General features: G+C 50.2%; 1 protein-coding gene across 1 annotated transcript in view; it reads right to left on the bottom strand.

Annotated features, from left to right (window-relative positions):
• Nucleotides 1–16,839, bottom strand: part of LOC137357427 (zonadhesin-like) — a 95,721-nt gene that overhangs the window by 33,561 nt on the left and 45,321 nt on the right. Inside the window, exons 28-37 of the mRNA XM_068023773.1 lie at nucleotides 16,647–16,816; nucleotides 15,687–15,886; nucleotides 15,280–15,421; nucleotides 14,716–14,963; nucleotides 12,326–12,503; nucleotides 10,573–10,681; nucleotides 7,840–7,925; nucleotides 5,179–5,358; nucleotides 3,034–3,236; nucleotides 1,139–1,283 (exon numbers count right to left, since the gene is read on the bottom strand). Coding sequence (XP_067879874.1) covers nucleotides 1,139–1,283; nucleotides 3,034–3,236; nucleotides 5,179–5,358; nucleotides 7,840–7,925; nucleotides 10,573–10,681; nucleotides 12,326–12,503; nucleotides 14,716–14,963; nucleotides 15,280–15,421; nucleotides 15,687–15,886; nucleotides 16,647–16,816 — 1,661 coding nt within the window. The remainder of the gene's footprint in view (nucleotides 1–1,138; nucleotides 1,284–3,033; nucleotides 3,237–5,178; nucleotides 5,359–7,839; nucleotides 7,926–10,572; nucleotides 10,682–12,325; nucleotides 12,504–14,715; nucleotides 14,964–15,279; nucleotides 15,422–15,686; nucleotides 15,887–16,646; nucleotides 16,817–16,839) is intronic.

Here is a 16,839-nt window from a genome sequence, read left to right as displayed (position 1 = left end):
TTCTCTCGTCTGATATTTTTATCTGTTAATTACATTTATTTCTGCTGTTGTTCACCAGTGAAACCCATTTCTGCAATGGGAGCATTCTTTCGCTTTGGATGGGAAATATTGACACTTTGAAGATAGGACAGTGGGGTCCCTGTGAGTTTATTATAATACTGAGGGTCCTGGCTTGTTTTATGCTCATTAATGTGAAAGATGCCACTTCTGGGGAAAGGAATTTAACTTCTAGCTTGGACACAGTCCCAGTGCAGGTTAGAGACAGAGTAAAGCTCCCTCTACACTGTCCCCATCAAACACTCCCAGGACAGGTACAGCACGGGGTTAGATACAGAGTAAAGCTCCCTCTACACTGTCCCCATCAAACACTCCCAGGACAGGTACAGCACGGGGTTAGATACAGAGTAGAGCTCCCTCTACACTGTCCCCCATCAAACACTCCCAGGACAGGTACAGCACGGGGTTAGATACAGAGTAAAGCTCCCTCTACACTGTCCCCCATCAAAAAAAAACGGGGTTAGATACAGAGTAAAGCTCCCTCTACACTGTCCCCCATCAAAAAAAAACGGGGTTAGATACAGAGTCAAAAAAAAAAAGAAAAGAAAAAAAAAAACGGGGTTAGATACAGAGTAAAGCTCCCTCTACACTGTCCCCATCAAACACTCCCAGGACAGGTACAGCACGGGGTTAGATACAGAGTAAAGCTCCCTCTACACTGTCCCCATCAAACACTCCCAGGACAGGTACAGCACGGGGTTAGATACAGAGTAAAGCTCCCTCTACACTGTCCCCATCAAACACTCCCAGGACAGGTACAGCACGGGGGTTAGATACAGAGTAAAGCTCCCTCTACACTGTCCCATCAAACACTCCCCAGGACAGGTAGAGCATGGGTTACTTCATTTGAGTTTTGTAAAAAAAAAAGAAAAAAAAAAAAAAAAAAAAAAAAAAAAAACGGGGGTTAGATACAGAGTAAAGCTCCCTCTACACTGTCCCCATCAAACACTCCCAGGACAGGTACAGTACGGGGGTTAGATACAGAGTAAAGCTCCCTCTACACTGTAAAAAAAAATAAGAGGAGACTGAAACAGGTCTGGTGCAGAATTCATTCGCGGTTGCATTTTATCTTCTCACTGACCTGATGTGTGACAGTCCAGGACCCCATCCAGCACTCCGCACCTCTCCAGGGGGCCGCACTCCCAGTCCTCGCACGTGATGTTGCTGGGGCCGGAGCAGGTGCAGCGTTCCGTGCAGTTCCCGTTCGTGATCCAGTTCTCTCCCAGCTGTCGGACGGCGACAGGGACATTGTTAATTTCTTCACTTGCCATTTTCTGCTGCCCTGTACCCTAACTCGCTTTAAGTTGCATTCACCCATCACCACTCCCCCCCCCCCACGCCCCCGCCGTACTCGCTGACCCTACTCTGGCTGTCTGTCTGGCAACACCTCGATTTTAAAATTCTCATTCTGTGTTCAGCTCCACTCTCCCCTCACTATCTCCGTGTCCTCCTCCAGCCCTACAACCCTCCGAGATCTCTGCTGCTCCTCCAATTCTGGCCTCTTGCGCATCCCCCCGATTCCCATCGCTCCACCATTGGCGGCCATGCCTTCAGCTGCCTGGGGCTCCCGAGCTCTGGAATTCCCTCCCTAAACCTCTCCAACTCTCTCTCCTCCTTTCAGACGCTCCTTAATTTCTAACTCTTAGCACCGCAGCCTCACAGCTCCAGCGACCCGGGTTCGATTCTGGGTACTGCCTGTGGGGAGTTTGCAAGTTCTCCCTGCGTCTGCGTGGGTTTCCTCCGGGTGCTCCGGTTTCCTCCCACAAGCCAAAGACTTGCAGGTTGATAGGTAAATTGGCCATTAACAATTGCCCCTAGTATAGGTAGGTGGTAGGGAAATATAGGGACAGGTGGGGATGTTGTAGGAATATGGGATTAGTGTCGGATTAGTATAAATGGGTGGTTGATGGTCGGCACAGACTCGGTGGGCTGAAGGGCCTGTTTCAGTGCTGTATCTCTAAATAAGAAAAAGTAAAAATAAATAAATAATCCATCTTCTACTTCGGATCAGCTCATGTAGACGTGGTGGGGGGGGGGGAATCACATGGATTTATGTTTTTGTTGAGGGAGTCACAAAGGGAGAAAGTCTTGTAGCACAGAAGGAGGCCATTCGGTCCATCGTGCCTGTGCCAGCTCTTTTGAAAGAGCACTCCAATTAGTCCCACTCCCCCCCCCCCCCCCCACCCCTGCTCTTTTTCAAATTCAAGTGTTTATCCAATTCCCCTTTTGAAAGTTACTACTGAATCTGCTTCCGCCGCCCTTTCAGGCAGCGCGTTCCAGATGTGTGAAATATTTATCTCGTTGTACTCTGTTTCTTTTGCCAGTTATCTTATATCTGTGTCTTCTGGTTACCGATCCTCCTGCCATTGGAAACAGTTTCTCCGCTTCTGCTCTCTCAAAACCCCTCCTGATTTTGAACACCTCTATTAAATCTCCCCTGAACCTTCTCTGCTCTAAGGGGAACAACCCCAGCTTCTCCAGTCTCCCCACGTCACTGAAGCCCCTCATCCCTTAAAACATTCCAGCAAATCTCCTCTGCACCCTCTTCAGGATCGGGAGGCACATGACGAATTGATGGCCGGATGACGCTGAGCTTGGGTTTCAAGAACTTGGAGGTTGAGGGAAGGCGGAGGGGGATGAGGAGTTGCACGGTCCTTGGACGTCCTGGGAATGAGTTAGCGATCGGAGCGTAAGGGAATGCAAGCCTGGTCTAAGCAATTTGTCCTCATAATTTGACCCTTGGTATCATTCTGGTGAATCTACACTGCACCCCCTCCAAGACCAATATCTCCTTCCTGAGATGCGGGGCTCAGAACTGAACACAGTCTCTCCAGATGGGGGCCTGACCGGAGCTTTGTAGAACAGTATTGTAACTTCCACTCACTATATTCCAGCCTCTAGTTAATAAGAACCTGAGGCCAATAACCCGCCAGATTAACCGGGTTGGTCCTCGGTTCAGCGCCCAGACCCACTCACCAGCCGGTAATTCCTCTCCGGGTCCACGCAGCCGCACTGACTGAAGGGGACGCACCCGGCGCCGCTCAGGACGTAGCCGTCGTTGCAGACGCAGCCCTCGACGCAGGGCCGGCTGCAGTCGCTGGGAGCCGACAGGTCGGTGCAGGACGCGGGACAGGCAGTGCCGCAGGGCTCGTAGTGACTGCCGGCCGGGCAGCTCACAGCTGTGGAGGAGAGAGGAGAGAAAGTGAGGACTAGACAATAGGGACATTACACATGATTACACAGAGTTTAAACACACACAGAAACAGAGGAACATTGGAGCAGGAGGAGGCCATTCAGCCCCTCGAGGCCTGTTGTGCCATTCAATTAGATCATATTTGATCTGTAAACTCTATTTACCCGCCTTGGTTCCGCAACCCTTAACACCCTTGCCTAAACAAAAATTGTATTGATCACAGTTTTCAAACTTTCAATTGATGCCCCTGCCTCAAAATCTTACTGGGGGGGGGGGGGGAGACAGAGTTCCAGATTCCCGCTCCCCTTTGCATGAAGAAGTGCTTCCTGACCTCACCCCTGAATGACCTGGCTCTCATTTTAAGGTTCTGCCCCCTTGTTCTGGACTCTCTGTCACCAGACGAAAGTTTCTCTCTATCGACCCAGTCAGCTCCATTTGGCCCAACTGGTCCATGCCTATATTTCTGTTCCATCAAGTCTCCTTCCACCCTATTTCATCCCACCCTATCAGCGTGTCTAGCTTTCCCTTAAATGCATCAATGCTATTCACCTCAGCCACTCCATCTTCTCTCTGTCTACCCCATCCAACCCTTTCATAGTTTTAAAGACCTTTAATCAGGTCACCCCTTCGCTTTCTTGTTTCTGGAGAGAAGCACCCCAGTCTGTTCACTGTTTCCTGATAGTCATAACCTCTCAGTTCTGGCACCATCCTCGTAAATCCTTTTGCACTTTCCTCACTGCCGCTATATCCTTTTTGTAGAACTGTAGCATTGTGCCCCAAGTGTGGTCTAACCAAGGTTCTGTACAACTTTAACATACCTTCTCTGCTTTTCAATTCTATCCCTGTGGAAATGACTCGAGAATATTACCTAGAGCTGATGCCCGAGTGCAGTACTGAAGGAGTGCCGCACTGTCGGAGGTGCATTCCATCCATGTTGCTACGGGAAACCATTGGCCATGTGCAGGCGATAAGGAGCAGCACGGGATCTAATTCCTTCAGGCCTGCACCACTTCGCAGACCATGTACAATAAACCCTCTGTGGACTGTATCCCAGCCAGTCAATGCCCTGATGAGAAGTTCTCTTAAAAAGTACCCACTAATCCCAAAGGTTATCAACTGGAGAGGTAGCACATGAACCCTCAGAGCTCCACTGTTCCTCCTGGCTGGGTCCATTCCACAGAGGCGTGAGCGTGAGTGGGTAGCTCTCTCGCCTCTGCGTCAGACAGTTGTGCGTTCAAGCCCCACTCCAGCGACTCGAGTGCATAATCTCGGCTGGCACTCCCAATGGCGGCACTGAGGGAGTGCCGTACTGTTGGAGGCGCCGACTTTCATATGTGACGTTAAACTGAGGCCTCTCTCGGGTGGATGCAAAGGATCCCAGGGGCTGCTATTGCCTGGAAAGGCAGGTGAATTCTCCCTGCCCAGTATTCATCCCTCGACTACCCCCACCAAAATAAATTAACTGCTTAATCATCTCATTTCATGTTGGTGGGAGCTTGCTGTGCAACTATTAGCTGCCACAATTCCCCACCATACCAAAGTGACTGCATTTCATTGGCTGTCAAGCCCTCTGGGGTGTCCTGAGGATGTGAGTGGCGCTATCTGAATGGAAGTTCTTTCTTTCAATGGCTGCTCTGTGAGAGAGAGAGAGAGACACTGCCCTTTATTCACAGCAAGTGGAGCTAATCATTGGCAGTTAGGCCCTCATTCTAGTCAGACCTCAGGGAATTTAAACGGGAGAGAAGGAGCACTCAGATGAAGAATTCCGTCTTGTGAGGTTAAGCCCTTGGTGGACTGGACAGGGGCTCCTTGTTGGTTTTAACACTGCACCTGTCTCTCATTTTCAAGCAACCCCACCTTTGAACCACTTTGAGGTTGGGGGTGGGGGGGGGAACGGGGTGTGCTCACCGAGTGAAAGAGCTACTTACGACAGAAGGTCTTGTTTCTCCAGGTTACGGGGACCCCAGCCTGGGCGCAGAGGGCTGCGTAGGTCTGCAGGGCGAAGCAGAGCGACGGCATGTCCTCGCCTGGGCCACAGGATAGATCGTACACACAGTCCTCGAAATGCTGCTCTGCAGGAACCTGCTTGTTACACTCCCGGAATGGACCTTAAACGGAGAAATAGACAGGAGATAAAATTAACCTTCTCAGTCCACACCCTCAGTCGGATAAACTTGCTGATGGACCTCAGTAACAACTTGCACCTTTAACTGAGAGGCAGCATGGGCTTAATGGGCCGAATGACCTCCTTCGACACCTTAGTGACCCTAGGAGGCACTTCCCCAGAACATTATCAAACAAAAACCGATACCAAGCCGCATAAGGCGATATTAGGGACAGATAACCAAAAGGTTAGTCAAAGAGGTTGGTTTTAAGAAGCGTCTTAAAGGAGGAGAGAGGCAGAGAGGTTTAGGAAGGGAATTTCAGAGCTTAGAGCCCCAGGCAGCTGAAGGCACGGCCGCCAATGGTGGGGCAAAGGGAACGGGGGTTGGAGAGGAAGCCAGAGTTGGGGTGCGAGGTCATGGAGGGATTTAAACCACTTCCCAATCCCACAACTGCCCTGGACTGCTCCAGTCTGACGTTTCCCCATCAAACCGAGACCTCTCTGAAGATGATAGACAACTGATGCCAGTTTTTGTGCAGGTTAGCTCTGAGCCCACAGCTGACAGGCAGAAGAGCCGTTCATCACAGGGGGTCTACATTTGGAAAAAAGTGCCAGAGGGTCCTATCTAAAAGGCCCACGGCGACTTCTGAGTCAAAAGATCATGGGTTCAAGTCTCACTTCAGAGACTTTGTTCTGACACTCCCAGTGCAGTACAGAGGGAGTGCTGCACTGTCAGAGGTGCCATCCTTCGGATGAAACGTTAAAACGAGGCCCCGTCTGCTCACAAAATTGGATGTAAAAGATCCCGCGGCCACTATTTCGTAGGAACGAGGGGTGTTGAGAGCTTCTCTCCCCCGGCGTCCTGACCAATATTTATCCCTCAGTCAACAGCACGAAAACAGATTACCCGGTCATTATCAAGTTGCCGTGTGTGGGATCTTGCTGTGCGCAAATTGACCGTCGCTTTTTCCTACATTACAACAGTGACCACACTTCAGAAGTATTTCATTGGCTCTAAAGTGCTTTGGGAAGCTCCTGAGGTTGTAAGGTGCGCTATATAAATGCAAGTCTTTTTTCCTTCTTTCCGTGCCTACACGTAAGCTGAGATAGCCCCCCATTCACAACTTCTCAATCCAAGATCTATCCGCCTCGGTAAATATCACCAGCTGACGCTTTTCCTGGCATATGCAGCTGGTCGGCGGTGAGGGAATCTTGCCCGGATGGCACCACGGTAGAAAGTGGTGAGGGTAAGATACGGTGGCACAGTGGGCTTGCTTGCTGCCGTGCAGAGGACGGGGTGGGTCAACTCGCTTGGCCGCTGGCTGCTTTCGTTGGACGTTAGGAACAGGAGGAGGCGATTCAGCCCCTTCCAGCCTGCCCTCACCACTCGGTCACATCATAGCTCACCTGCACCTCAACTCCATTGACCCACATTTTCTCCATATCAACTCATACCCTGGACCCAACAAAAATCTATCAATATAATAAAAGCAAAATGCTGCAGATGCTGGAAATCCAAAATAAAAGCAAGAAATGCTGGAAATACTCAGCAGGCCTGGCAGCATCTGTGGAAAAAGAAGCAGAGTTAACGCTTCAGGTCAGTGACCCTTCATCAGAACTGTTGATCCGATATGACGCCTTTTGGGTATAACTTCTGTCAGATTTTGTGGCTCTGTTCCAACAGTGAGTAAATTAGTAAGGTAATTCTACAAAGAGCCTTGTTTTACAATCAGTCTGAGATCAGGTCGTGAAATTATTTAATGGCCTGTTTATGATCACTGGGCACAGGTGACGTGCCAGGGGTTCCGGTTGCTCACCAGGCTTTAAGCAGACTGTTCCAAGCGTAGGTAAACACCGTCATTGATGCCAATGGACGCCACCCTCTCCCCTCCCTCGAAGTTGCTGACCAGCCACTCCCCGACCTCATGCGCCCGCTGCTGTTCGTGGTTGGGCCCGGGCGGTCAGTGTCAGCAGGCTATTCGGCTGTTGGGAGGAGGGGGGGGGGAGCGCTGAGCCAGGTCCTGTCCTCGCCCAACGACCTCACGCAGGTGAATTTCCCACCGCAGCAGCCGTCGGTGTAGGGATGCCTGCCGGGGCTCTGGCGGATTTCGTTTCCTTTCTCTAACGCAATGGCTGACTGTGCAACAACTCCTACTGACCTAGTCAGAATCCACCCATTACCACTGGCCCAGCGGGGAGCAGAAGGGGAATCGGTCACGGGAATTCTGTGTATCGCAGGCAATCATTTGTGTACAATTCTCGTTGGGCTGTGTGGATCTATCCCAGGATTCCTGTATGAATAACTCCCATGGCTTTGTGTTTGTTCTATCCAAGGATTCCTGAGTGTCTATTACCTGTAGGATTGTGACAGTGTATCCCAGGGATTCCAATCTGTAACATTCCTATGGGTCCAATAGCAGCTCACACGGTCTTGTCCCCACTGCTAATCTCCCCTCTGAAGTGATGGGTACTTTAGGACTCTTACCTTTTGGGTTTTTGATGAGTCCGCAGCTCCAAGGCTCCTCGAATTCATCTTTGTCACAGTCTGAGGGAGGGTCTTCATGTGAGCACCTGTGAATATTGCAGATCAAATGAATGAATAAGCCTTGGGAAAGGCGACATTGATTCAGTGTATGAAGGAGATGTAGTTTGCTGCAAAGGGTAGATGACCTGTGGCTCAGCTGGTGAAACTCTTATCTCCGGAGTCAGAAGATTGTGCGTTCAAATCCCACTCTAGGGTTTGAGCACAAAAATCTCGGCTGATGCTCGTGCTGCCTTTCGGATGAGATGTTAAACTGAGGCTCTCTCTGCTAACTTGGGTGGATGTAAAAGATCCCATGGAACTATTTCGAAGAGCAGGGGAGTCATCCCCGGTGTCCTGGGGCCAATATTTATCCCTCAACCAACATCACAAAAACAGACGATCTGGTCACTATCACAGGGCTGTTTGTGGGAGCTTGCTGTGCGCAAATTGGCTGCTGCACTTCCTACATTACAATAGCCACCGCACTTCATTGGGTGTGAAGCACTTTGGGATGTCCAGAGATGGTGAAAGGTGCTATTTAAGTAGCAAACCTTTCTTTTTACAAAGCGAACATGGTTTGGGTACATGAAAGGGATGGAGTTTGGTAAATTACTCCCATTAGTTGATTCCTGGTTACAATTTTTGCCAATCTCCTGTCCCAACCCCTCTCCTGTCGACATTGGTTGAATTCCACACAAGCCTGAATCTTTACAATGAACTTTTAGTTTAGTTTAGTTTAGAGATACAGCACTGAAACAGGCCCTTCGGCCCACCGAGTCTGTGCCGACCATTAACCACCCATTTATACTAATCCTACACTAATTCCATATTCCTACCACATCCCCACCTGTCCCTGTATTTCCCTACCACCTACCTATACTAGGGGTAATTGCTACTGGCCAATTTACCTATCAACCTGCAAGTCTTTGGCATGTGAGAGGAAACCAGAGCACCCGGAGAAAACCCACGCAGACACAGGGAGAACTTGCAAACTCCACACAGGCAGTACCCGGAATCGAACCCGGGTCCCTGGAGCTGTGAGGCTGCGGTGCTAACCACTGCACCACTGAACTGCATCTATCTATTCCATATCACAGCCTAACCCAAACCCGTCCTCCAGACACCTTCAGATCTACGCATTTTTCAACAGGGTGGTGGGGGGGTAGCGTCACACTCCCAACAATGCTCACCCTCCTTTCCCCATCCCCACCCCTCGCCAACTCCATTGGGCTGAGCTGAGATGAGCTAATTCGTTGAACCTGGTGCCTCCCTTGTTCAAACAGTTCAATCTGACACTGGACATATAGGTTTCAGGGGTATTCGTAAAAAAAAATGTCTGATGTTAGAATGATCTGACGTGCATAGAAGGAATCACTAGTGTAGAAGGTACAGTAGGCATTTAAAACATCTCTTTGTGCAGAATAACTAGCCTGAGCAAGATACCTCTGTAACCTCCTTCAGCCCCGCAACCCTCCGAGATCCCTGTGCTCTTCCAGCGCTGGCCATTTGCACAATCCTGATTTTCACCATTGGCGGCCGTGCCTTCAGCTGCCTGGGGGCCCCGAGCTCTGGAATCCCCTCCCTAACCCCTCTCCGCCTCTCTCTCTCCTCCGTTAAGACGCTCCTTAAAACCGACCTCTTTGACCGAGCTTTTGGTCACCTGCTCCTATTTCTTATGTTCTTAAACAGCGAGAATAGCACATGTCATGGAGACGTCATATTCCATAGCCAAAAGTAGATGTGTAATGGAAGGAAATATAACACGTGAGCGCATCATTGTGTAAAGGGGACAGGTTGAGCTTCAGCCATCAAGGTCCATTGGGCTGGCCGTATGTTCGGAGATTTACTAGAGTGGTGCCAGGGTTGGGTGGGGGGGGGGGGGGGGTGGTTCAGTGATGTGGAGAGACTGGAGAAGCTGGGATTGTTCTGCTCGGAGAAGAGCAGATTTAATACAGGCGTTCAAAATTGTGAAGGGTGAATAAGGACGAACCGGTTATACTGGCAGGCGGGTCGGTAACCAGAGGGACACAGATTTAAGATAATTGGCAAAAGAGCCAGAGGTGGGGGTGGGGGGAGGGGAGATGAGGAGAATTCTTTTTTTTTAAAGCAGCGAGTTGTTGTGATCTGGAACGCGCTGCCTGAAAAGGCGGTGGACGCAGATTCAACAGGAACTTTCAAAAGGGGAATTGGATAAATTCTCTGAGTTTGTAAATGTACATTATTGAAAGGAAACTTTGGCAGGGCTGTGGGGAAAGAGCCGCGGGGGGGTGGGGGCGTGTGGGACTAATTGGATAGCTCTTTCAAAGACCCAGCACAGGCACAATGGGCCCAATGGCCTCCTTCTCTGTTGTCCGACTCTATGTATCTATGTAAGCAATGCGGATGCATGGGGCTATTGTGTGTATTGCGATTGACGGATCAATGGGAGACATGGCAGATCTGCTAATCTCAATTTTTCTTAAATTAAAGTGTATAAGTTGCTGAGAGGGCGAGTCTCAAACGCACCGACGAGTAAGTTAGCTAGAATCGTATGGTCGTGGACCAACTGTCAGATCCAGTGGGGGAACAGTAACCTGTGTTTGAAAATGAGATGTGCTTCTTATATTAACTGGAGTTCAGAAGCATCAGCGGATAGAAAAATGCATCGGCGGCAAGGCTATTACACAAAAAAAGGAGATTAAAAACTGCACTTACTGAGTGTCAGTGCCGGGCACCAGCCAACTGGCTCCAAGCTCCTTAGGGTTGTCAGCATCGTCACCATCAGGCTTGAGATCGTCATCTGATTTGATCCCGTTGTAGTTTCCTGCATCGGAGACGGTGGGGCCGTTAGTCGCCTGCCAGTCATTGCTGTGCTCGATGGTAGGACTGATGAACAAACAGCCTAAGATGCCCAGGACCTGCCTATCGTTGGGCTGTGTGGGCAGGCATAAGTAGGCCGCCCCCACCCCCACCCTCACCTTTGCACCCCGGGGGGCAAAGGTGAGGAACAAGAGACCGGTGATGCCATTGGACGCCACCCTGGGAGCTCTAGGGCCTTACCACCTGGGCGGAGCCTGTGTTGCTAGGGTTACGAGGTGGGGTGGAACATTCCCAGTCTCCGGCTTCAGATTCCTGAAGGAACTGACCATCCTCCACCCTCCCCATAAGAAGACATTCAGATCGAAGCCTCCAGGGCAGGGACTGGTGCCCAGTTGACGATGAGCCCCATGGTAACTGGAATGGTTTTATTTTGTTCTTTGGGCCTTGGGCGCTGGTGGCTGATACTTGGCAGAAGGAAATCTTCCCTTAGCTCTCCCTCAGCAGAAGCCTTTCCTAGTTTCCCCCCTCCCCTGCCTCAGCTCAACATTAGAGAAGGCGCATAAAAGGATTTATGAGGATGATGCCAGAACTGAGATGTTATAAGCATCAGGAATGACTGAATAGCCTGGGGCCCTTTTCTCTGGAAAAGTGAAGACTGAGGGGAGACCCGATAGAGATCTTTTAAAATGATGAAGGGGGTTTCGATAGGGTAGACGGAGAGATGTTTCCACTTGTGGGGGAGACTAAAAGTAGGGGGTCATCAATATAAGACAGTCATTAATGAATCCAATCGGGAATTCAGGAGAGGCATCTTTATCCAGAGAGTGGTGAGAATGTGGAACTCGCTCCCACAGGGAACAGTTGAGAGGAGTAGCATTGATGTATTTAAGGGGAAGCTAGATAAGCACATGATGGAGACATGCCAGCAGGCATTCTGCCACCTCGATCAATGATTGTACCACAAGGCACTTGACTTCATCACTGGCATCTGGCCCAACCGCAATTAAACTTGAGGGCCAAAGTAAAGGATGAAGTCCGTGATGCAGTCAGTGATGCAGTCTTCATGCATGTCCTCTTTCTCTTGCTGTCCAGCCCTCTTAGTGACCAGGAGGAGGCCATTCAGCCCCTCTAGCCCGTTCCACCATTCAGTTAGAGCATGGCTGATCTGTATCTTAACTCCATCTACCCGTCTTGGTTCCGTAACCCTTAATCCCCTTACCCAACAAAAAGCTATCAATCTCAGTTCCGGAACTTTCATTTGACCCCCAGCATCTGTAGCTTTTTGTGGGAGAGAGCTCCAGATTTCCAACCCCCCCACCCCCACCCCCCCCAACCTTTGTGTGAAGAAGTGCATCCTGACATCACCCCTAAACGGCCTGGCTTTAATTTTAAGGTTTTGCCCCCTTGTTCTGGACTCCACCCCCCCCCCACCCTTCCCCAACCAGAGGAAATGGTTTCTCTCTATCGACCCTATCAACTCCTCTAATCATCTTAAACCCCTCGATTAGATCACCCCTTAATCTTCTACACTCGAGGGAATACAAGCCGAGTCTGTGCAACCTGTCCTCCTAATTTAACCCTCTCAGCCCCAGCATAGGCGCAGGAGGATGTCGGATGGGAAGGAGCCTCCCGCTCTATCGAAGCTTACCGCAGAGGCCACAGAGCTGTCCCGCGTAGGAAGATGGAACCGTGACATCCACGTGATGGTTTCCGTCGTAACGCACCCACAGGCCAAAGTCCGTCTCCAACGAGATGTAGCCCCCGCTGACCCGAATCACCAACCGGCCGTCGACAAATATGGGCGTACTGACCCTGCGTCCGTCCAACTGCAAGAGATGCGCACGGGCATGCTGTCAGAAATGTGGTTGGACCCTCGATTGCGGCTCCACCTCCGAGTTTGTAACTGTACCTGATTGGAAATGGCCCCTTATAGCACAGTCATTAACTGGCCTGGTTTTAACTCTGTTACAGTCAATGGGTTTTGATTGAGTTAAAATCAGGCCAATAATTAATTCTGCAATGCAGGGTTAGTTTGCTTTCATGGGCAGAGTCGGGGAGGCAAAGTCTGGAGCTTAATGGGCCACATAGATTGCCCGGCGTTGCCAGAATTGGCACTTCTCAAACCGACGCACCAATGAGCTCAGCTCAGGTCATGTTTTGGACTGATGGGTGGATTCGTTACATCAAATGGACTTTCATCTTGGAATCTGGACTCATTTTAAGGCCTCAGCTGTAGTAAATTTTTGTGGGAGGTCTATTGATCTGACATTAGTGAGGAGCTGCTGAGTATTCAATCTCTACGCCCAGTGGATTGTTAGACTGAAATAGATCAACTGCTGGATGAGCCAAGAGCAGGAACAGTGAATGGCCCTGAGATCTTCAGCAAGGACACTAGACCTGGAATTCTGAGGTGACCGTATCAGGTCTGACATCTACATTTGCCCCTCTCTTAGGCTGAAATGACAGAAGATCATTGCAGACTCCCCCTCCCTCCCACTTCCCCATCTAACGGGTCCTGCTGTGGTCGCACCAGGTTCCCAGAGCTTCTGATTGGCCTCGTAAGGAAGAAATGACTTAGATGAAGGGTCCGAAGGTATGGTTGCTGAATTTGCCGATGACACAAAGATAGGTAGGAAAGTAAGTTGTGAAGAGGGCCTAAGGAGGCCACAAAGGGATTTGGATGGGTTAAGTGAGTGGGCAAAGACCTGGCAAATGGAGTAGAATGTGGGGAAAGTGGGAAATTGTCCACTTTGGCAGGAAGAATTTAAAAAACGTATTGTCTAAATGGTGAGAGTTTGCAGAGGGATCTGGGTGCCCTAGTGCATGAATCGCAAAAGGTTAGTATGCAGGTACAGCACGTAATTAGGAAAGCTAATGGAATGTTATTGTTTACCGTGAGGGGAATTGAATATAAAAGTAGGGAGGTTATGCTTCAGTTATACAGGGCATTGGTGAGACCACATCTGGAATACTGTGTACAGTACTGGTCACCTTATTTAAGGAAGGATGTAAATGCGTTGGAGGCAGTACAGAGAAGGTTTACTAGACTAATACCTGGAATGGGCAGGGTGTCTTATGGGGAAAGATTGGACAGGCTAGGCTTGTATCCACTGGAATTTAGAAGAGTAAGTGGTGACTTGATTGAAACATATAAGATCCTGAGGGGTCTTGACAGGGTGGATGTGGAAAGGATGTTTCCCCTTGTGGGAGAATCTAGAACTAGGGGTCACTGTTTAAAAATAAGGGGTCGCCCATTTAAGACACAGATGAGGAGAATTTTTTTTTTTCTCAGAGGGTCGTGAGACTTTGGAATTCTCTTCCTCAAAAGGCAGTGGAAGCAGAGTCTTTGAATATTTTGAAGGCAGAGGTAGATAGATTCTTGATGAGCAAGGGGGGTGAAAGGTTATCGTGGGCTAAGTGGAAATGTGGAGTAATCAGTTCAGCCATGAACTTATTGAATGGCGGAGCAGGCTCGAAGGGCCGAGTGGCCTACTCCTGCTCCTAATTCGTATGTTCATATGTATGTAAGGCAAAGGCAGTCAGGTGGGATGGAACCAAGGGGCAGGGATTCCCCACACCGGGAGGCTTCACTATCCCGACGCAGTCAGAAACTGACACTGTCGAAGGGGCTGTCTTTCGGATGAGATGTTAAACCGAGGCTCTGTCTGCCCTCTCGGGTGGGCGTAAAAGATCCAACACCCACTCTATTGGAAGAAGACCAGGGGAGTGCCAGACAATGTTTATGCTTCAACCAAGATCACCTAAAAGACTATCTGGTCCTTGCTATTTGCGGGAGCTTGCTGTGCGCAAATTGGGTACCACATTTCCTACATTACAACAGTGACCACATCACAAAAAAAGCTGTAAAGTACTTTGGATCACCTTGAGGCCGCTAAAATTGCTATAAAGGTGCGGCCAGATGCGTGAAGTCCGACACCACTGGTTTACAATCAATAACAAGAAGCTGAGTCAAGTGACTTCGTTCAGCCGATGAGGACCCTCGCTTCCCCCCTCCCCCCCCACCCCCGAGATACTCACGTTGACTTTTCGGTTCTTCATTATGGTGACACGATGACCGTAGACGTCAACGTGAACGGCCTTCACGTAGGAGACTCGCGTATTCCTGCCGCGGTGCTCGTTGCTGGTTTCCACATTGAAGTAGGGCAGCCCGGAGGAGGTGTTACAGAGCTTGGAGAAGGTGTAGGTGCAGTTTCCCATGAAGTCATAAGCAACTTTGTCGAATGTCTTGTAGTGGGGGTCTCCAGAGGCACTGCACGTTGCGTGGCCTGTAAAAGAAAACAGCGGAACCGCGGGTCAGTCTCCTACCGCTGGCTAAGCGAGTTGTATTGGACCGAAGGGGGTTTCCCCAGGTTCGGGTGACCACCAACCACGCAGCAGGTGAACACATCACTCCTCATACTGCACCGCCCGCATAACATGATTAGCAGTCTTGTGTACAGCAGACACTTCCCATTAAGGTTGCCAAATCTGGTCTGTGTACTCCTAAAGTTTTCACCACTTGGCCTCCTGCTGTCCCTGCCCCACACTCCTGCCATTGGTCACCCAACACGCCGATCCTCGTGAATGAAAGCAAAAGCTCACCTTTAGGGTGGCAGCCATAGATGCCATCCAGCAGAGCGCATATCTCCGAATCTGAGCATCTTGCTCTCCGACACTCAGTTTTTCCGGGACTGATGCAGGTACATTTCTCTGTGCAGCCAGGCAGATACCAGGACTCACTGATCTGCGAGTGGAGAGAGGTTCCAACATTAACCAGTTCCAATTATTGCTGCCGCCACCTCCTCGACTTTGCTTTGACTGGTTCCCTCCCCTCCCCCCATTGAGGTGCCGATGGACAGTTCTATGGCCACAGAAGGACCTGTACCCCAAGTCTAGATGGTGAGGGGCACAGGCTGTCCAACCACAGAAGGCATCACAACTGAACCCTTTGCTGTTGATTGTAAAGAGTACAGAGATATGGGGGTAACCACTGTGTGAAGGCTACTCACCAAGTGATAGTCATCCTGAGCATCAGTGCAGCCACATTCGGAGAGGGGAACACACATGCTGTCGCTGAGAACGTATCCGGGGTCACAATCGCATCCCTCAATGCATTTGCTTGAACAGTCAGTCCGGTTGGGTTGGACACAGGTGCCGGGGCACGTACTGGCACACAAGTCGTAATGGGAGTTTGGCGGGCAGGGTGGAGCTGTGATACACAATGGAAAATGATCATCCCTTATCCTCCGTAGCAGACCGCCTTTCCGAAAGATAGGAGAGACGCACGTGACGGCACGCCCAGATAGGAGACACGCATGCGAATGGCACGCCCAGGACACACAACGGGGGTGCTGCTATCTTTTCCTAAGACAGCTGATAGTAAAGGTGCACTCCAGAATATAGGGGTCACAGGGTCCACTTACGGGAGAGACCTGTGACACTGAACCCGAGAGACTGCCTAATGTAGACCAGAAATTTGTACCACTGCATCATGGGGGTGAGGTGAGGCACCTTTCACCATGTTCAGAACTATGGGGGGTGGGGTGGGGGGTTGGGGGGGGGGGGGCAGAATAGGAGCATAACTGTCAGTTTTGAACATGGCAAAGCCTTTCAAATGGCCAATTTTGGAACCTTGAAATTATCCACCTGGGATTACTGCACAGGTCCTCCTGATCTTCCTTGCACAACTTGGCCAATCTCTCAATGTAATTGCAGCTGGAACCCCAGGATAAGGACACCGGCGGGTGTCAAGCCTTTTCTCTTAGGGTTTCAGCTAAAATTACTGTGAGAGATTGGCCAAGTTATGCCGTTGCTCCACCATGCTCACAGCAGAGGATTCAGAAACCCCTTGCCCCCACCCAATGGGGGAGAAGCCCCAGGCGTTACTATCCAATTTTTCAGCACTCAAAGTTCCTGTTTTCTAGAAATGACCCCGTCTCCCCGCGCAACAACAGACGGCGCTGACTTACTGCAAAAATCTGGCGTCCTCCAGTTGTGCACGGTAGCACCAGCGGACTGGCAGGCGTCCGTGTAGGCCTGCAGCTGGTCACACAGGGGTGGCTCGAAACCCTGGAACTGGCACATGTCGTACACGCAGTTGTTGAAGTAGGGTATGGGGTCCACTATTTTAACACAGTCCCTGTTAATTAAAACAAATGTAAC

This window comes from Heterodontus francisci, chromosome 48, assembly GCF_036365525.1.
Source record: "Heterodontus francisci isolate sHetFra1 chromosome 48, sHetFra1.hap1, whole genome shotgun sequence".
Classification (NCBI taxonomy): domain Eukaryota; kingdom Metazoa; phylum Chordata; class Chondrichthyes; order Heterodontiformes; family Heterodontidae; genus Heterodontus; species Heterodontus francisci.
The sequence above is the reverse complement of the archived record's forward strand: the minus strand, read 5'-3'. Positions and strand labels throughout refer to the sequence as shown.